At 37.9% G+C, this 21,515-nt stretch overlaps 1 protein-coding gene across 3 annotated transcripts in view; it reads left to right on the top strand.

The window, feature by feature from the left end:
• Nucleotides 1-21,515, top strand: part of LOC137616297 (uncharacterized) — a 308,280-nt gene that overhangs the window by 77,661 nt on the left and 209,104 nt on the right. For all 3 annotated transcript variants that reach the window (XM_068345942.1, XM_068345941.1, XM_068345940.1), the window contains one exon: nucleotides 7,166-8,925. In XM_068345942.1, coding sequence (XP_068202043.1) covers nucleotides 7,166-8,925 — 1,760 coding nt within the window. The remainder of the gene's footprint in view (nucleotides 1-7,165; nucleotides 8,926-21,515) is intronic.

Raw genomic sequence — 21,515 nt, 5'->3', positions numbered from 1 at the left:
GCCAGGACGTTCTTCACAAACAGACAAACGAGCGAAAACGTAACCTCCTCCCAATTTCGTTGGCGGCGATGAAAATTTCATTAACTCCACTGTAGAATTGGCAACCTGAATGGTAATTTTCTTTGGATGAAGGCAATGTTCATAAAATGGTTATTTATGTGACATTCTAGTTAAAATGATTAAGTCTATTTAGACGGCCCAATTACAGCCGGTGTTTTTATGAGTAATTAGGTCATGTTTTAAAATTAGTTTTGATAGAAATATGGCAAAATATTTAATGTATCATGGAGGTTTGTGAAAGAATATTTTAAATTCACGATCGTATTTCTTACATTTTGAGTGATTAAGGATAATATTAATGTTTTTTTTTTGTGAGACTGAATTTCTTAACCATCGCTGTATTACAAAATCTTTTTATGTATCATAGAGGTTTGTAAACTCAAATTTTAAAGTCATGATCGTATTTTTTTTTGGGGGGGGGGGGATGATTAAGGATAATGTTAATGATTTTTTTCTTCTGACTGATTTCTTAACCATCACTATATTTACTTTTGTAGTCTTCAGTGCAAGACAGTCGTAGATTAATAACATCATTCTAAAAATTCTCTGTTCTCTATATCTTGCATTTTTATAAGTTTTACAATCGGTGTTATTCGTTGGGAGTAAAATGTGAAACGTTTACATAATCGAATCTATCATTTTTAGCTTCCGCCAACGAAGTTGGGAGGAGGTTATGTTCACGACAATGTGTGTCTGTTTGTCCCTTTGTCCGTTTGTTTATTTCTGAACAACTTCCTGGCCACAATTTTACTCACAGGGTAGTGAAACTTACTAGGGATTAATTGTTATGTGGCGACGTGAAAGCGATTCAATTTTGAAAGGCATAAGTCACAGGTCAAGGTCAAGGTCGAACAAATACGCCCACGCTTTGAAATTGATTCTGGGAAAGGCAAGCTGGTTTCGAGAAGTAAGTTTCCATGGTGAAGGTCTGCACTCTCAGAGTGCTTTTCTAGTTCATTATGTTTTTTTTCTGTTTGTGCATTTACTTTGGCATAGTACATTGTACAACTTTATATCCTCTTAACGGAAGGAGTTTTCCATCTCCTATTTCGTTTGTGAAAGAATTTCTGAAGTGGATTTCATGAAAAGTCACGTGACACTCAAGGGTGTGTGTGTGGGGGGGGGGGTGTCAGAAGAATCTAGTCAAGTCATACGTACTCGACCAGTGACATGATTCAAAATATGGCTTCTTCTTCTTCCTACCCCTCTTTTCCTTCTTCTTTCCCGTGTACTTGTAGGTTTCCTTTCGTGTTTGCATACTTATCGTAGTAAGAAGGGTAGTGACACATCCTTGCCAGCCGACTCATTCTAAAGATTCGTTGGCAAGTGCATGGAGGACTTGTGCCAATGACAGCCCAGTGAGAATCACCTTTCATAGATTGTTAGTAATGCCTTTCATTAAAGGAGATCGGTTAATGATGATCAGATTTCGTACGCTTACCTTAATGCGTAAAGTGACAAATGTGTACTGCAGTATTATATGAAAAAAAATAATCCAGTTGTGGTTATGCTTAAACATACACTTGACACAGGTGTGCTCTCAAAACTAGGAAAATTAGCTAAGTTTCATAAAGTATCTTTAACGTTTTGCTCTCTTATAATCTTAGAATAGCGAAAGGATTTTTGTATTATAAAGATATTTCAGAAATCCAGAACTGTTATTAGTGTAGATTGTTAAAATAGTAGAAACGATGATTTTAATTAGAATTGACTGTATAATTTGGAATGAGCGAGGAAAAACTGGAATAACATTCCATGTAGGTTATATGGAGAAGTATTGATTTAAAAGCTCAAGATAGAGATGACTGGCGAAATGTACCCGATTCCCTTTGCGTCAGTAAGCGTAGATGATGATGATGGTAGGCTATATTGCTACTAATATTTGAAGCAAGATATAGCTGTTAATAAAAATTTAAAATCTCGAAGTTTTCATGAGTTGTTGATTCTGATACGAGGGTAGTTCTCTTGGTAACCTAATCCTTATAGCGGGGGGGGGGGGGTGTTAATGCCTTCAGTGCGCCTTACGTTGCGCAGTGTAGGCATTAATTGAGGAAGTCTTTGCAGCATTCCTTCGACCCTTGGATGCAATTGCTTTATAACCTTCTGTTGTCCAAACTTTCTTTCTGATGTATAAGTTAAACCTAATGAAATTTTTGGTGTAATTCTCGACTGCAAATTTACTTTTGAGAAACACATCATGTCTGTGTCTTCTTCAATTGCACAAAAAAATATTGGCTTATTGAGAAAATCTTTCAAGATTTTCGGTGATCAATCTATTCTGAAGAAGTGTTTTAAATCTTTCATTCTACCTTGTTTTGAGTATTGTTCTTCTGTCTGGTCTTTAGTTGCTGATTCCATCTTAATTTGTTGGACAGGAATTTACGGTCTCTTAAATTTCTTATTCCTGATCTAGATATTATTACTGGCACCGTCGTTCAATTAGTTCATTATGTATGTTGCATAGGATTTTTCCTTATTCTGACCATCCTTTACACTCAGATCTTCCCGGACAGTTCCATCCTGTTCGCAATACTAGGCATGCAGTTAACTCTAGCAGTCAGGCCTTCTCCATCATGAGGCTCAATACTACAGTATTCTAGAAGTTTTATTCCAGCTGTGACCCAGTTGTGGAATGATCTTCCTAATTGGGTAGTTGAATCAGTAGAACTTCAAAAGTTCAAAGTTCCAGCAAATGTTTTTATGCTGAACAGGCTGACATGTCTTTTTATAGTCTATATATTAATTAACTGTTTTAATGTTAATGTTTTTTCAAATATTTTATCTTAATTTTTCATTACTACTTAATGGATTATTTATTTTCTTTCCACACTGGGCAATTTTTCTCTGTTGGAGCCCTTGGGCTTATAGCATCTTGCTTTTCCAACTAGGAGTGTAACTTTGCTTGTAAGTAGTAGGACAATCTGATTAAATAATTTCTTTTTAGAGAAATTAGCATTTTACTTTACATAATCTCATTTTGTTTTCCAAAACTCTAAAATGTTACTTCATAGTAGGTAGTAGGTTGGCCAGGGCACCAGCCACCCCGTGAGATACCACCGCTGGAGAGCTATTGGGGCTTTGACTGGTCAGACAGTATTACACTGACTCCTTTTTTCCGGTTACGGCTCATTTTCCATTTGCCCGCACATATATCAAATATCTAGCCTATTCTTTACACTTCTCCTCTGCTCGCATACACCTGAAAACACTGAGATTACTAAACAATTCTTCTTCGCTCAAGGGGTTAACAACTGCACTATAATTTTTCATTGCCCACTTTCCTCTTGGTGAGGGTAGAAAAGTTTCATTAGCTATGGTAAGCAGCTCTTGTAGGAGAACAATCCAAAATTAAACCATTGTTTTCTAGTCCTTGGTAGTGCCATAGCCTCTGTACCGTGGTCTTCACTGTCTTGGGTTATAGTTCTCTTGCTTGAAGGTACACCCGAGCACACTATTCTATCTTATTTCTCTTCCTCTTCTTTTGTTAAAGTTTTTATAGTTTATATATGAAAGATTTATTTCAGTGCTGTTACTGTTTTTAAAATAATTTATTTCAATTGTTAATTGCTTCTCTTGTTTATTTATTTTCCTTTTTCCTTTCCTGGCTGGGCTATTTCACCCTGTTGGAGCCCTTGGGCTTATAGCATCCTGCTCATCCAACTAGGGTTGTAGCATAGCAAATAATGATAATAATAACTGGGGGGGGGGGGGTTTACTTCACACTAACGGGATGAATGGCCTTATAGTCCCCAGCGCCGGGTGGTATAACCTAGATTCTTGGATCCTATCCAAACAGGACGTCACGTCCTAATTTGGACCTTTAAATGTCGTCATTGGTAACGATTGGTCGCTGTAGTAGGATGAGATTATGATACGATGACTTGACAGTGACTGTTATTGATATTATTATTATCATTACTAGCTAAGCTACAACCCTCTTTGGAAAAGCATAATGCCATAAGCCCAAGGGCTCCAACAGGGGAAAATATCCCATTGAGGAAAGAAAATCAAATAAATAAACAAATTACAAGTGAAGTAATGAACAAATGGGAATGAAATATTTTAAGAACGTTAATGACATTAAAATAAGTATTTCTTATATAAACCATAAAAACTTAAAAAAAAAAAGTAAGAGGAAGAGAAATCAGATAGAATATGGTGCCTGAGTGTACCCTCAAGGAAGAGAACTCTAACGCAAGACAGTGGAAGACCATGGTACAAAGGCAATGGCTACGACTGTCATGGACGAAAAGTTTTGTACGATGTGTTAGCAGAGGAGTTAAAAGAATCGCATGGATAGATGGATAAATGGCAGTAAGGGAGAGAATTGTCATTACAAAAAATTAGGTAAAAGAAGGAACTTTGGAATTATTGGATAAGGTCTGGGTCAGGTAAAAGGAGCAATACAAGAGAAGATATTTTAGATAAAACTGTATTAAAAGAAAAAGGTGGTTCACGAATACTAGTGCGTTGAGGCGCCAAATATATATATATATATATATATATATATATATATATATATATATATATATATATATATATATATATATATAATATATATATATAGCTGTTCTGAAACAAACATAAGAAAAAATTTAATATAAAGTTGCTTTGATAGGTATTTAGAAATCTCTCAAATGTGTGCTAGACAAACGAATGATCTTCCGGCTTAAATATATTTTCTGTAAAGCTAATATCTTTGTTACTTAGAGATTTCATTCATGATTAAGACGATCAGTAAGGTCGTGACTGGTACTTTCCAATAGTATTGACTAATGATTTGCCTGCCAAACATTGGGACACATTCCTTCAAATGGCATTTTCCTGTCGAGGCCATAATATGCCAGCTTTCATAAACTCTGTCCTATCCAGTGGTAAAATACATTTCTTTTGTCTATTTTATGGTGCTGCTTATGTTGTCCCATTATTGATATCAGCTTAGGGTTCAATATAGTTGTTTTTCGAAGTGGAATTATACAGTAGGTACTGATCAATTATCTAGAGAATACTTCAAAGGCCTGGTTTGTTTGATGAGGCTCTCAACTTGGCTTTTAATTTAATGCTGTTTGAGTTTTTTTTCGGATTGTCTTCGTTATGCTCATTGGGAGTTTTTTAGTCTTAAGTTTCGCCAACAGTTCTAGTGATACTGTTCACCCAATCTCTCTCTCTCTCTCTCTCTCTCTCTCTCTCTCTCTCTCTCTCTCTCTCTCTCTCTCTCTCTCTCAATTAAGAAAATGTATGATGACCAGTTCATCAACATAGTGGTAATGTCGTAGATACCCAAGGCACCAGCCCCCCTTTAAAATACTACCGCTAGAGAGTTATTAGGTTCTTTGATTAGCCAGATAGTGCTACATTGGATATCTCTAGTTACGGCTGATTTCTCATTTGCCTACATTTACATACACCGAATATTCTTGTTTATTCTTTACAAAGTCTTCATGCATCTGACCTGACAACACTTAGGATAACCAAACCATTCCTCTTCACTCAAGGGGTTAACTAATGCACTGTAATTTTTTAGTGGCAACTTTATTTTTGGTAAGGGTAGAGGAGAGACCTTAGCTATTGGCAAGACTTTAGCTACTGGTAAGGGTGGAAGAGAGACCTTAGCTATGGTAAGCAGCTCTTCTAGGAGAAGGGTACTCCAAAATCAAACCATTGTTCTCTAGTCCTGGTAGTGCCATAGCCTCTGTACCGTGGTCTTTCACTGTCTTGTGGTAGAGCTCTCTTGTTTGAGGTTACACTCAGGCTTTATTTCTTTTCCTCACGGGGCTATTGTTCCCTGTTGGTGCCCTTGGCCTTATAACATCTTGCTTTTCCAACTAAGGTTGTAGCTTAGCTAATAATAATGATAAGTCACTGATTTTTTACTATCATTCTTTGGAAGATTTTTCCCCTAGAAGTTTAGTGCTGCCAGTGCACCTCGCAGGGTACACTGTAAGCATTACTAATGAGTCTTTACAGAGTTCCATTTGTCCCTGGCTGCACTTTAGCCTTTTACTATACCTCCGCTCTCTCTCTCTCTCTCTCTCTCTCTCTCTCTCTCTCTCTCTCTCTATCTCTCTCTCTCTCTCTCTCTCTCTCTCTCTCTCTCTCAGAAATCCCCGTTCATGGACAGATATTTTTGCAGTCCTTCGTTGGGGGTATGTGGTGATAGTTACCTCCACCAACGAAGTTGGGAGGACGTTATGCTTTCCCCTACTGTTTGTCTGTTTGTCTGTTTGCTTGTTTGTGAACAACTTCCTGACAACGATTTCACTCATAGATTAGTGAAACTTTCAGGGATTAATTGTTATGGTGAGACGTGGAAGTGATTCAATTTTGGAAGACCTAGGTCAGAGGTCAAGGTCGACCGAATTAACCCGAACCTTAACCTCAAGTTCGCCCTTGGTTGTCACACAGACTGTAAATACGCCTACTGTCTACATTGATTCTGGGAAAGGCAAGCTGGTCTCGAGAAATGAGCTGCCATGGCGGAGGTCTGCACTCTGATAGTTTTTCTAGTTGTGGAATGTTTCCTTTGTTTACGTACAAATGTCGACATTCGTATTGGTTAGTGTTGGTAATATGTACTTATGTGTATGAAATCCTGTGTTACAATGTTTTCCCTCTAAAGTCATAAGTTTGAAATAAATACTTATGGAATTTATGTTTATTGATATGCTCTTAAATTTTGTATTTACGAATAGTTTCTTGCTGGGGCTATTTTTCAATGCTGTTTACCTTAAATGAATTTAGTAACGGTCTCTAAACATGTGGCTTGATTTTATTTTTTTAATGCCAATTCATACGGAATTTTTCTCTCACCCAGTCACGTTTCACAAATATAACGTAACGAGCAGTCAATTTTCTGGATGTATTAAGAAACTAAGATCAAACATGCAATTTTCTTGGTTTACATTCGTTTAGAGTTTTGACATTTTAAATCGTAAAATCGTATCAAAGCAGACGTGATGGAGCATAAATCGTTTTAGTTGCTATATATTACCAAGATGCGCTCTCTCTCTCTCTCTCTCTCTCTCTCTCTCTCTCTCTCTCTCTCTCTCTCTCTCTCTCTCTCTCTCTCTCTCTCTTACTAATGAAACCTTTCATCCTTTTGCAGATTAGTGTGTGCTCGTCCTTTCTCGTCCCCATTACTACCTCGTTGCTCCCTGCAACCAGCCTCCTCCCAAGCCGATGACATTCAGGAGTTCCTGAGAAGGAATTCTGCACCTGCAGAAGCTATCAATGAACTCCTGGGGCCGATCCAAGAGAGGAGTGACAGTGGGGAACGCCTCCTGAAGATACAAGAGTGTTGGGAGTCGTCGGACGACAAGCTAGAGGCTGTTAATGTCATCAGGAATTACCTGAAGGATCGTGATATCAACCACAACTCCCATACAGGAGACGGGAGCCTTTTCGAGTTCGATACTGACGACAGCGACGTCGTAGAAGTCTCCTACGACATGGGGAACATCCAGGGTGCTGATGGCAAGAAGGGCCAGAAGGGGGACAAGCAGAGGGGGAAGGATAAAGTGCGTGGGAAGTTAGCGAAAGGAAAGTCGCCCTCCAAGGCCAAATTGCATGGTAGCAAAGATGCCTTGGAAGAGGGATCGAGGTTCACTCCTGACGCCTCTCTTATGGGATCCTCCACCAATATAGCCACTGCCACAGTGTCCGTCGGAGCGAAGAAATCACAAGCGCCGCCCGTGCCCACCTCCATCGTTACTGACTCCTGGAAAACAGCGAGGAAAATTGAATATGGCAAAGCCTCCCCTTCTGTTGGAAGCTCGGCTCCCGTGGCTTTTGTGGACTCCTCGTCCAGTTCGGAGTCCATATTTACAGAAGCTCGAAGTGGCGGGGGAGGCACTAATAGCATTCGGGAGGTTATGACACCTGTTGATGGGTCAGTCACACCTGTCTTCACTGAAACGCTGGATTTGCCTATCGACTCTATTATGGCAGGATACGGTAGTTCGAGTGACACGTCCACGGCCTCCGCCATACCTCCTGAATTATTAAAGTCTACCTCTAGTCAAAAGAGAAAGAAAACGGGAGAGCTAAAAGGAAGCGAAGCTGTTAAGAGTTTGGAAAAGAAAACGGGTGTGGGGTCAGGCGAGGAGGCAGGTGGGAAGAGATCTTTGCCTGAGGGCATCCCCCCACATCCTGCAGCCCCCGCACAGGTAGACATAACAACAGACACACGAGTTCAGGAGAGTCCACAGGTGCTCTCACACGCTCACACGCCGTCCTTGTCTTCTGATCAACACGAGAGTGATGATATTGCCGCCAAAACCAGTGTTCATACCGGTGCTAGTGAAAATAGTGAAGTGCTAAGCCCCCAAGGGGTCGATCTTGATTTCAGTGTTTCAACCAACAATAGTAGTAGTGTTTTTATTGACGACAGTGAAGGAGGGGATTTCGCTTCCACCCCTGCCGACCGTAGTGGGTCCCAGCGTCCTTACAGGGGACAGGCATCAGGAACCACAACAGAGGATAGTGTAGGATCGTTCATTTGCGTCAAACTCGATCCTGTTTCTCCATCTCCTAGGCCCAAGAGTCAGTCCTTGGGAGACGAACTCGAGGGCCAGGATGACCCCGGGGACGACTGGACCCCGGATGGCAAACCCAGGTCATACTCCGCCGACGAGTTAGAGTACACAGACGACGACGATTTCGAATACTTCGAAGGGGACGACGACATGCCTCAAGCATCGGCTGCAGCTGGAAGGGGCGCTAATGGCAGCGCCTTCAGGGTGTCCCGTCATCGCAAGGTGGAACTCCAGCCTGCCAAGCCTTCGGCAGGCCGTGGAGGTTCAGCTACGAGCAACAATAACAACAATGCTGCCAAGAACAGAGCCCTTTCGGAGAACTGCATTTCTGGTGAGTAGAAGAACATGTTGTTCATTTATGAAATTATTATAACAATCCAATTAAAATTGTTTTTTGATTGTGACTGCAAGGTCAATTGTTGGAGGTGTGGTGTTGTAATGACGAGCCATATCACGTCAAGTGTTAATCAGATAGAAGGAATTTTTATTGGTATTAGATGTCCGGTCTATTAATTGGAATTGATTTTGGATTTTTTTGTATTGATAGGGAATGTTTTTGTTCCCTGTTTTTGTGTTTGTACACTTTGAATGTTATAAATTTTACAATTATTTAACTTATTTTGTTCTTTTTTTATTAATCTAAAAATAGCCTCGCGTTAGCTTTTAAGGTATCATCATAATGGACCTTCGTTTCAAGGTTTTATCACCCTATTGATTGATTGATTTAATGCCAGAAAACCTCAATTCAATCAACCAATAGGGTGAAATAAGTAATATGTAGAAATCGCGAAATCTGACACGTGATGAGTATAAAATGTATTATAGCCACGGGAGGAAAAACGAAGTCTTGATTGGAGTTAGTAATTTCGTCCAATGGGGACATCAACAGACTCATTCGAACTCCAATCAAGTCTTTTAATTTTTTCTTCCGTGGCTATAATACATAAATAATATATCTCCTTTAATATGGATGGTTTCAGATCCTGCTGTGTTCTTTATGTATGCGCAAAACATTGAATAATGGATATCTATGATTCAGTGATCGCTATTTGTCATTTGATGTTTCAACTTTTTTTTTCCACCCGTTCATTTTTAATGAAATATGTTCACGTAACATGTTAGCCCTATGCTTATAAGGTAATTTTTTTTCCAAGTATAATTTATACTAAGTCTTATATTTTAGTAATATATAGATTTGCAACTATCGGCTTCCAGAAAAGCGGGAATCTGGGATTCTAATTTGTGACTTTTTTTTATTGAGATTTCGTGTTGAACACTCAAAATTATTTTCGTTCAACAAAACTTCCCCTTTTCACCCTTTGCTTTGTTGAGTTGTTTTGATTTTATGTTTAGTTATTTTATGAAGCCATATTGTTCAATGGATATGTCTTTTATACTTTTGATGCATTATTGTGTAAAAGACATATATTTTATTTCTCGTTTTAAATCATTATTATGGTGGTCAGATTCAGAGGTTGTGCTCTTCCCGACACTCACATATCACTCTCTCTCTCTCTCTCTCTCTCTCTCTCTCTCTCTCTCTCTCTCTCTCTCTCTCTCTCTCTCTCTCTCTCTCTCTAGCTTATCTGATTTGTGACCGGCCGAAAATAGTTTTCATTTTTACTGCTCCGAAATCTAACTTTTAATCATTAAAACTTTTATTTTCAAGACCTCAGGTCGTGGGAACCCATATATTAAGTTATTCTCCTTACTATATTATGGGGCGTTATCAACAAACCAATTTTCACCTTTTCTTTAGGGAAAGGATGAGAATAGATGATGGTGTAAGCATCGTGTTTAATATGGAACATATTGCTTGTAACTAAACGTATTATTATTATTATTATTACTAGCCAAGCTACAAATATTGCTGGAAAAGCAAGATGCTATAGGCCCAAGGGCTCCAACAGAGAAAAATAGCCCAGTGAGAAAAGAAAATAAGGAAATAAATAAACGATGAGAAAAAAATTAACAATGAATTATCTTAAGAACAGTAACATTATCAAAACATATATCATATAAACTATGAAAAGAGTTTTGTCAGCCTGTTTTGCTTTCTTGATGCTTGTTTTTAGTATGGACGTTCAAGAAATATATTTAAGACTAGAAAAGCACCCGGAGAGTGCAGACCTCCACCACTGGAGCTTATTTATTAAAACTAACTTGCCTTCCACGGAATCAATTTAGACCGCAGGCGTATTTGAAGTCTGTGACATCCATATGCGAACTTGGGCGTAAGGTTAGGGTTAATTCGGTCGACCTTTTGCTTGACCTTGACCTAAGACTTTCAAAATTGAATCACTTTCATGTCTCAACATAACGCTTAATGCCTGAAAGTTTCACTACTCTATGAGTAAAATTGTCGTCAGAAAGTTGTTCACAAACCAACTAACTGGGGCGAAAGCATAACCTCCTCCCAACTTAGTTGGCGGAGGTAAAAACAGTCAATTAACTGACTCCAGGAGAAGAGTGCTTCCTGTTCTTCTCAATTGTCTAGGGTTAAAAAAAGATAGAGGATTTTAGTGTTATTTCCTGGCTGAACTTTTCACATTCCTATCTAGTATTGTGTTCGCCTCTTTTCAATGGAGGTCTTCCCAAGCGGTTCGCTTAACCAACGCAGTACATTACGATCTTTTCCCAGGCAGAGGCTATACTATCCTCTGGGTCTTGAAACTAGCGACGAATTAACTCTCTCTCTCTCTCTCTCTCTCTCTCTCTCTCTCTCTCTCTCTCTCTCTCTCTCTCTCTCTCTCTCTCCATGCGCTCTTTTTATCGGAAGACCTTACCAAGATAAATGTAACTTTATGTATGAGGAAGTGATATAACGCATTGAGTTATTAGGAGTAGAGCTGGAGATAAATATAACAGATGGTAGCGAGTACGGGAACAAGTACAAGCGGTAATTTACAAGGAAAGGTAATACGAGTCTTCCGGGAAAGACTGGGAATATTATTAGCTTTTATCGTACGCTGTGTATGGAGGTAAAGTATACTCATTTGATATCAACATTACTTTTTATCACATTCGTAATACAAATACATTTTTAATTTTGTGTCCAATTGTATACTCTTGAAAGTCGTTGTCGTAGCAGCTTGCCACAGAAAAAGACTTTCTATTGAAGATAGAAAACACTCAGGCACCATAATTTGAATTAATATGTCTTAGTGTGTTCAATATATTTTGCAATTCCCAGGATTTGAAAAGCGAAGAAATATAATTCTTAGGATAACAACGAATTCTATAACAAATATTAAAAAACAAACTTTGATGATCTTGCAAAATTGGTTTGCATGTTTACGCAGCTATGTTAAAATAGATTTCGTGTGGTAAATGTAATGAATGGCCAGATACTAGACAGGAGTGTCTCATAGGGATGGTAATGCGGTTAAAACAAAACAATTTCATTGATTTAAGTCTTACCCAAAATAATTCGATTTCACATTTATAATTCTTCCAGAAGGCTATAATAGCTGTCAGATCTCTGCTCAGACAGCCACTATAACGTTTGCAACGCTTCTAGAATGCTCAAATAGCTCTTAGGTTCTTTCCACAGATAGCCTCTACAGTGTTTATAACGATTTTAAAAGGCTAAAATCACTGGCTACAACACCACCAGCACTCAATGGACAGCTTCTACAACGTTTACAATGCTTCCAGAACGCCAAAATCAGCAACTTCAAAAGCAATTTCACTTAATGCAAAGCCTCTACAACGTTTAAAACGTTTTCAGAAGGCTGAAATCACTGGCTACAACACCACTTGCGCGTAATGGACAGCCTCTACAACGTTTATTACACTTCCATAAAGCTCAAATCACTGACAGTTCTCTCCTCAGAGAACCTCTAAAATTTTTATAACACTAGTAAATTAACAAGTATGTGCCTTTGTAAGTTCGTCTATACTACAGTTATACACACGAATGGTACAATCTTGAGTAACTACGCCAATAAGAAGAAATTATATAAATGTGAGGTTTAAAACGTTTAGAAAGATTTCACTTTTGGAATATAAGTATATTAGAAATTGAGAGTATGCGAATTTTTACACCCTCATACGAGACTAAAGAGATTGTCATCCCTTTCAAAGTACCTAAAATATGTATTACAAATCGAGAAAGAATTGTTCATTTCCTTGGCCTATAAAACGTTGCAAAAAACGTAAAATGCACTTGAGGAAGGACAATATAAACGTTGATAAACGTGCTGTTGTCCAGAATAATCGGAGACACCAAACATTCAAGAAGAAATTGATTACTCAATCATAAATTATATGAACTAAAATTATTTATTCATATCTCTCTCTCTCTCTCTCTCTCTCTCTCTCTCTCTCTCTCTCTCTCTCTCTCTCTCTCTCTCAAAAAGGTATAGCAACGTTTTAAAATTTTAGTCGAAATATTTATTACCAATCTAGCTGCCCTCGGTCCCAAGGGCTGGTCATCTTATCAAGAGAAAGATAACATTCAGAGGGGCACTGTATAGCGTTTTATTGATTGGTTAATAATCAAATTTTGTTTTACACTTTAGTATGTTAAGCACAATATCCGTATGGTTATTGATAAGTAGTTATGCCTATTATTTTATAAGAGAGGCTAAAGTATAAATCAGTTCTTCGTACACTGGGAAAAGTTATGTAGAGATATTGATTTTTGTCAGTTTTATTAAGTCTCACCTTTTGGCGTTGACAGTTGCTGATAAACCAGAAAGTTCTATTCATTTGGCAATACCTCATTTATGGGAAAAATATTTTGATGAAAAATATGTATGTGTAATTAGAACCTAATGGGAAGATAAATGGAGAAAGGGTTAATATATGTTTCAGAAGCAGACTTAGAGAGGAAAGTTGAACTGCTGAAGACTATAGTGCACCATATGGGGGAATGACTACGAGTGATATAGTGAGGTGGTAAAAGTTTAATTGAATGGCTGACCAGTGTGTGTAAGGTATCGCGGGATGAGGGAAATGTATCGAAAGATATGTTTAATAATTGTTTCTTTATGTGAGGGATAAACAGTAGAGGAGGTGGATGGTAGGATTTTGATCAAATATACTAGGGAGGCGACTGGTAGGATCTTGAATTAGAAAGGAAGACATTAGTGATTATTATGGACGTGCACACACTATATCGACTGTATTTGATAAATGACTTGCAAGTGGCATAAGTAAAGCTATTATCAATGTATGTTTAGGATACACAGTATGAGAAAGTAATTGTTTTAATTAATACTGATTTTCATGATGGAAATGAAGCGTATGTTGTTGGAAATGAGATTTGTTATGTTTTGAAATGTTGATACCTGTTGTGTGTTTACAGTATTTTATATGGAATGGTGTAAGAATTCATAAACAACAGTTTTTTTGAAGTTTTTATAGTTGTATGAAAGATCTAATTTAAGGTTGTTACTGTTCCTACGATATTTTATTTTGTTCGTTTATTGCTTCTTTTGTCGTTTATTTATTTCCTTGTTTCATTTCCTCACTGGGATATTTTATCCCTGTTAGAAACCTTTGGCTTATATCATCTTGTTTTTCCAACTAGCTTTTAATAATGATAATAATAATAATGATAATAGCAATAGAGTTTTGGAGTGAGAAATTGTCCGAGAATGTCATGTATAATGATGATGTTTGCAAGTGATGAAACTGATTAAGAATTGTAAAGAAAAAAAAAAGCTGAAACAAGTAAGAGAATATAATTGTTTGCAAGAAAGAAGGTTAAATGTGAACAAAAATAATGTTGGGAGAGAGTAAACGGACATAAGGAGATGGAACATTGAATGTTAATATGGATGGTTAGAGAATAGCGGTTGTTGTTTCTAAGTATTTGGGAATAATTATATCGGATAATGAAAGGATGAGAAAGGAAGGAAGTCCAAGGTTAGGAAAATTATGGAAGTTATCGGAGTATCTATAGTATATTGAAATACTTTTATTTATTAGATGTGGTATGAGCATTAAAAGGGTGAGAAATAGGTAGCTGCATTAAAGGAATAATAGAATGTTTGGGATTGTGGTGGGCGATGTGGTAACGTCCCTGACTGGGGTTCGAGCCGCCCTCAAACTTGTTAGTTCCTTTGTTCGCTGCAACCCCATGCAACCCCACCATCCTTGTGAGCTAAGGATGGGAGGTTTGGGGGGAGCCTATAGGTCTATCTACTGAGTCATCAGCAGCCATTACCTGGCCCTCCTTGGTCCTAGCTTGGGTGGAGAGGGGCATGGGTGCTGATCATATGTATATATTGAACTCAGCTATAAATGCTCGCACACACGTGTGTATATATAATGTATACATATATACATAATATAAATATATCTAGCACGTACACTGTATAAACACGTTTACAGTACTTATGCAGCATACTGTATTATAAACATGTATACAAACACGCGCACACGTGTGTATACACACACATATATATATATATATATGCGTGTGTGTGTGTGTGTATATATGTGTATATATATATATATATATGTGTGTGTGTGTGTGTGTGTGTATATATATAAACAGTATCTGCTGCATCTACATATTTACTAGGACGTGTGTCATACTGCAGTAAACAAATAATAATGTTTGTAATGTTATATTGGGAATCTCCTGTTTCTGCCAATTTTTCTCTTGAGTAAAAGTCGCCATTGGGGACTTGGGCTGTCTATTAATTTGATACCTTACTTGAGGGTTCAATTTCACAGCTACTTTCCCAGGAATATGTACTCTCTCTCTCTCTCTCTCTCTCTCTCTCTCTCTCTCTCTCTCTCTCTCTCTCTCTCTCTCTCTCTCTCTCTCTCTCTGAATGAGTTAACTCTGGATCATTTTGTGGCTTGTGGCTGGATCTCTCCAACCGGGTGGTGGAACAGTGTGTTACGTCACAATGAAATCGATCTGTTTCACTGGAAAGACTTGCCTCTGTAGGTGGTAATGACGTACTCATCGAAGTGGGTCTCTCTCTCTCTCTCTCTCTCTCTCTCTCTCTCTCTCGGCAGAAAACTTACTTAGAATTAAAAATTATAGCTGTCTGGTAATAGAGATCGTGTGGGTTAATTTGACTTTGTTTTTGTCAAGCATAAATCAGTTGTAATAATTTCTTATGCCAATGGTTATGATAATTGATGTAAACTGTGGTATATGATTTATGACCAGATAAATGTTGTTAGGTGCTGTCATAAATTTTTCTTCCAATATTCTGCTTAACCTTTCACCACACCACGCAAAATGGAAGGCTGTTAATATGACGTTTGTATGAAATAGGAGATGTACCTTTGCGTATTTAATTGTTTTCCTGGTTATTTGTATCCTTTACTTTTTTGCTACACCCATCTTTTTTATACTTTTGGTTAGGATATTTAAAGAATTTTTATCAACTCTTGAGTTTAGTTACCAACTCAAAGTTGTAAAGAAGTACGGAAGTGATGTATTTTTTATTGCTAATTTCTATTTTTGTTTGAGATCAATGTTACTGTATGGACACGAGCCGTGGTATGACAATGAAACAATATCCAACAGATTTTGGAGATCTGAAAACAAAGCCCTCAGAAGGATATTGTCATTTAAATGGCAGGAGAGGATTAGAAATGAAACTACAAGTTAGATTACTCGAGTGCTATATGTTGATGAGATCATGGTGAGGGGTAGAGGGAGATGGTTTGGGCACGCTCTTCGCTCTCCCCTAGAGAGATTAGTTCATGAAACGTTCAGCTGGGCTCCACCAGGCACTAGAAGAGTTGGAAGACCAAGACCTACATGGCTGGTGACTATGAAGCGTGAATTGAGATAGGATGAATGTAGAAGTATTGATACAAAAGCTCAAGATAGACACGATTGGCGATACCGAGGCCCTTTGCGGCAATAGGCGTAGTAGGAGATGATGATGATGATGATGATTTTTTTTGTTGACAATGAGAAAATTGCAAAATTAGCATTCAAGATGATTCAACAGATATGATTGGATTTTACATTCGTTACTCTAAGCTTCTTCGAATCCTGGAACGCTGTCAAGTGCAATGCTGTTGAACCTTTAGTTTTGTGAATTCTATACCCCTGTATAGTGCCATATCCGGCATTACTTTTTTTTTTTTTTTTTTTTTTCTTTTGCGAATCTCGGATCACTGTAATATTACAGGTTTTGTTTTGGTGTTTTTTCTTATTGATTCTCTTGTAGTTTGTTTTTTTCCTTGTTTCCTTTCCTCACTGGGCTATTTTTAACCTGTTTGAGCCCTTGTGCCTATTGCATATCACTGGGCTATTTTTTTCTTGTTGAAGCCCTTGGGCTTCTAGCATCTTGCTTTTCCAACTAGGGTTATAACATAGCTTGGAATAATAATAATGATGATAATGATAATAATAATAATGATGGCCCAAGGTATCTCCAACAAAAATTTGAAGTCAACAGATGCAATGGTTTTTGAGATCTGGAAGAGCAATCGTTTTAAATGATTTTTGCATATAGGACGCTGCCTCTGCACAGTGCACGGTTTTCTTGATTCATACTTCCCCATATGGGTCATAATGCTGCTCAAGTTTAGGAGCAAACTTTAAAATTGGCTGAGTTATTAGTGATCCAAAACCGGAGAATAATGATAATAAAAGTAAGAAGAATATGAGGCTAAAGTTAATGATACATGTCTCAAACACTGTGTAGTATGTTAACGGCGTTATTTTACGTTAAAGCTAATGATATACTTATGTCTCAGTGTTGGTTAAGGACCTATACATACCATGGAACCTTGTGTCGTACATTTCGGGTGTTATATTTCATGGCACCTAACAAGTGTTATTTGATGAACCGGGCTAAGTACTACCGTGTATTTTTAATTACTGCAGAAAACATTTCCTCGCGGACGTCTCTCCAACTTTGTGTCGCATCATGATCAATTTTTGTGTCCTTGTCTCTTGCAGACACTACAACGTTTAAGGAGACGTGAACGTCATGAAAGTGTCACGATTATGTCGTCACTTTTGAAAGTGAGTCTGAAGGAATTTAGCATTTTCCACCCTGTCATCTGTAACTATTTGGACAGCAATGGACTAACTTAGATAAGCGAAATTCATACAACAGTTGAAGTCTTTTTTGATTTTAATATGATCTCGTTTGTTGTTGCTTATTGGCAACTACTGTTATTATTATTATTATTATTATTATTATTATTATTATTATTATTGTTGTTATTATTATTAATTATTATTGCTATTATTATTATTAATTTATTATTATTGTTATTATTATTATTATTATTATTATTATTATTATTATTATTACAAACTAGTTAGAAAAGCAAAATGCTAGAAGCCCAATGGCTCCAACATGGCAGAATTGCTCAGTGAGGAAAGGAAACAAGGAAATAAATAAACTACAAGTAAATTACTGAACAATTACAGTAGAATATTTTAAGAGCATTAACAACATTGAATTAGATCTTTGATATATAAACTATAAAACCTCAAGAAAAGAAAAAACAAAGGGAAGAGGAATAAGAAAGAATAATGTGCCCGAGTGTACCCTCAAGCAAGAGAACTCTAACCTAGAACAGTTGTCATGGTAAAGAGTTTTTAGAACGATAGAGTATTTAGAGGTCTTATGGCTTAATACTCCAGACAAGTTAACGTCCAATATGTGCCAGACAGATATTATTTATGAAAATGAAATTCTATTACTGTTTTATTGTATAGAGGGTAATGTTAGGTACTTTGCGGTATATGCCCACAAATTTCATATGCTAATACTAAAAACGTTTGTCACCAAAAACTTAATTTTTAAGCTTCATGATAGGTTGGTTGGGTGTTACGTAGGTATAAACACTTGTTTTCATTGCTGTTATAATGTTGAAAATGAAAATGAAAATTTACACATTCACGTGTAAACAAAATGTACAAACTAACTACAATCGAAAATAATTGAAGGTTAAAGCTCCCTAGTGTCAGTTCCAGTGTCATCAGAATAGATACTCGCCAGAACGTCAGCAGTATCCTCATAAGTAAACAGCTTCAACTCATGGTCCCGGGTGGGGATTGATCTGCTGCCATGCGAATGCTAGGCGAACATGTCACCATCATACTAGCCAGGAGGATTATGATCAATAATGTTTGAAGGACAGTGGTTTAAAGATCGCTCATGAATGGCAGAGGCAAGGGACTGTGACAATGACCTAGAGACTGACCATATTACATATAATCAGTTCCCAGGCACCCTCTCCATCCTAGCTAGGACCAAGGAGGGCCAGGCAATGGCTGCTGATGACTCAGCTGATGGGCCTATAAGCTTCCCAAACCCCCCATTCTTAGCTCACAAGGATGGTGAGGTTGCAGAGACCAGAGGAACTTAACGAGTTTGAGCGGGAGTCGGACCCCAGTCTGGCAATCACTAGGCAAGGGCTCTACCACCAGGCCACTATAACTGACAGTTTCATCCGTTGCTCCATTTTTTTTCTAAGTAGCAGCAGAAAATATGCAGTAAGACTTGCATGTTGACGCTTATCCTCAATCTTTGTGTAAGAAAGCGTTGATCTTTTGCAAATTGCTATTATATTCCTCTCCCCCTCTCATCTTTGTTATTCCCTCCTATAATCTCCCCCCCCTCCCTGGTATCCCTATCTCCCTCCCCCTCCAAGTCTCTTCCCCTCCCAGGCACCCTTAGATAGCTCCATTGTGTTGGAGTGTCTTCTCTTTTATTATGCTTTCTTACCTGCTTTGGTTTACTCTTCGTCTTGGTCCTTTGTTTGGGTGCGTTTCTTACCTCCGCCAACGAAGTTGGGAGGAGGTTATGTTTTCGCCCGTGTTTGTCAGTTTGTTTGTGTGTGAACGACTTCCTGGCCACGATTTTACTCCAGAGTGGTGAAACATTTAGGGATTAATTGTTATGCTAAGACGTGGAATTGATTTAATTTTGAAAGTCCTAGGTCAAAGGTCAAGGTAGAGCAAAAGGTCGACCGAATTAACCCTAACTTAACACCAAGTTCGCACATGGTTGTCACACAGACTTCAAATACGCCTCTAAATTGATTCTGGGAAAGGCAAGCTGGTTTCGAGAAATAAGCTGCAGTAGCGGATGTCTGCTTCGTCTTTTTTTTTTATCTCTAAAGCTGTCTTAATGCAATTTCTAACTAATTTGCTTTGAACAAAATAGTTTTCAATAGTCACCGCTAATGTAACCAAAACCTCGCAGATGTTCTTGTGTTGAAGTAACGGAAATATTAAAATCTCTCTCTCTCTCTCTCTCTCTCTCTCTCTCTCTCTCTTTCGGAGGGCCCCTTTAAGACCGGCAGATCATGTGTTTGTTTTAGAAGTTTGTAGTCGTATGACGAACATTTTATGGGAAGACAATTCTTTTAACACTGTCCTCACAAACCTTTTATAACGATTGTATGTTTTACGAATCAGTTATCACAAACTTGGTTATCAATTAGGGAACAGTTGAACGACCTAATCCAATATTTATGTCCTTAGGTAATCGAACAGTATTTTTTTTTCTTTTTTGCTGTCCACAATGTCTTTTAATTCGAATTCTTCAAAGGATGTTGCTATTCGGGTTTCGAGCATGTTGCACTTGGAGGATGTTTTATTACCTCTGCCAACAAGTTGAAAGGAGGTTATGTTTTCCTTCCTATTTGTCTGTTTGTTTATTTGTAAACATCTTCCTGACCACAATTGTACTCACAGAGTAGTGAAACATTCAGTGATTATTTGTTATATTGAGACGTGGAAGTGACTCAATTTTGAAAGTCCAATGTCAAAGGTCAAGATCGAGCAAAATGTCGACTGAATTAATCCTAACCTTAACCCCAAGTTTGCACATGGTTGTCGCACACGCTTCAAATACGACTACGGTCTAAATTGAATCTGGGAAAGGCAAGCTGGTTTCGAGAAATAAGCTGCCGTAGTGGAGGTCTGCACTCTCACAGTGCTTTTTTTTTTTGGGGGGGGGGGACTTACGCAGCGTTATCACCATCTCACCCTTTTTATGTTCCCCGACAAATTATCGCGACTTTCACCATGCAGGTAGTTGTTGTACACGGATGTCATTTCCTCCCTCTATTTACACGGTGAATATAGTTTTCTTTTTTCGCAATTTTTAGCTGATAGGAAATATTGTGAAACAAAAGGGAGGGCAAAACCTAACCATGGTTAGGGAATAGTTTGGAAAACTAGGTATTAGTAAGAGTAATGTAGTGTTGCAGAAATTATGCACTTTGTTATCTTCCTTATTTCTTTCAAACTTTTCGTCATAAACTTGGACATAAGTATATAGGTGACTTGGTGATGCAACGAAAGAAAAGAAAAAAAAACTTTTTATCACCTCTGCCAACGAAGTTGGAAGGTTAGGTTAGGTTTTACTCGCTGTCTGTGCTTTTGTTAGTGGTCACCTTCCTGGGCCCAATTTTAATTGTAGAGTAATGAAACTTCCAGCGATTAACTGTTATTTAAAAAGCTGAAAATTATTGAATTTTGGAAGATTAAGATCAAGGTCACGGTCATGGTCAAGCAAAATGTCCAATTCACGTGATCAGCCATAAGTTTGGACATCGTTGTCACAGAGACTTCAAAAGTGATTCATATTTGAGTGTATGAAAATACACCCAATTATTACATGTTAAGGTCAAAGGTGAGGGTCAAGCAAAATGTTGAGAAATAAGCTGCCGTGGCGGTGGTCTTTGCTTTACTTGGTGCCCCTCTAGTTTCCAAAGTGTTTTTGCTCCGTGGTAGCTTTGATTCTTTCCAACGGAAACATTCACAGCCAATGGGGCCTCCCTCTTCAGCAGCTGTTGTCTGTTGTATTTTGGGAAGCTCGTTATTTATTCAAGCGTTTCACTAAAGTCTGGGAAATCTCATCGCCTGAGATGTTATTTCATTTATAGGATGCCATCCAGCATTTCCAGATTTCGTTTTAAATTTATCCTTGTCAAATACTTAATGGATTATCTGCTTTAATA

The sequence above is a fragment of the Palaemon carinicauda genome, chromosome 22 (assembly GCF_036898095.1).
Source record: "Palaemon carinicauda isolate YSFRI2023 chromosome 22, ASM3689809v2, whole genome shotgun sequence".
NCBI lineage: Eukaryota > Metazoa > Arthropoda > Malacostraca > Decapoda > Palaemonidae > Palaemon > Palaemon carinicauda.
The sequence above is the reverse complement of the archived record's forward strand: the minus strand, read 5'-3'. Positions and strand labels throughout refer to the sequence as shown.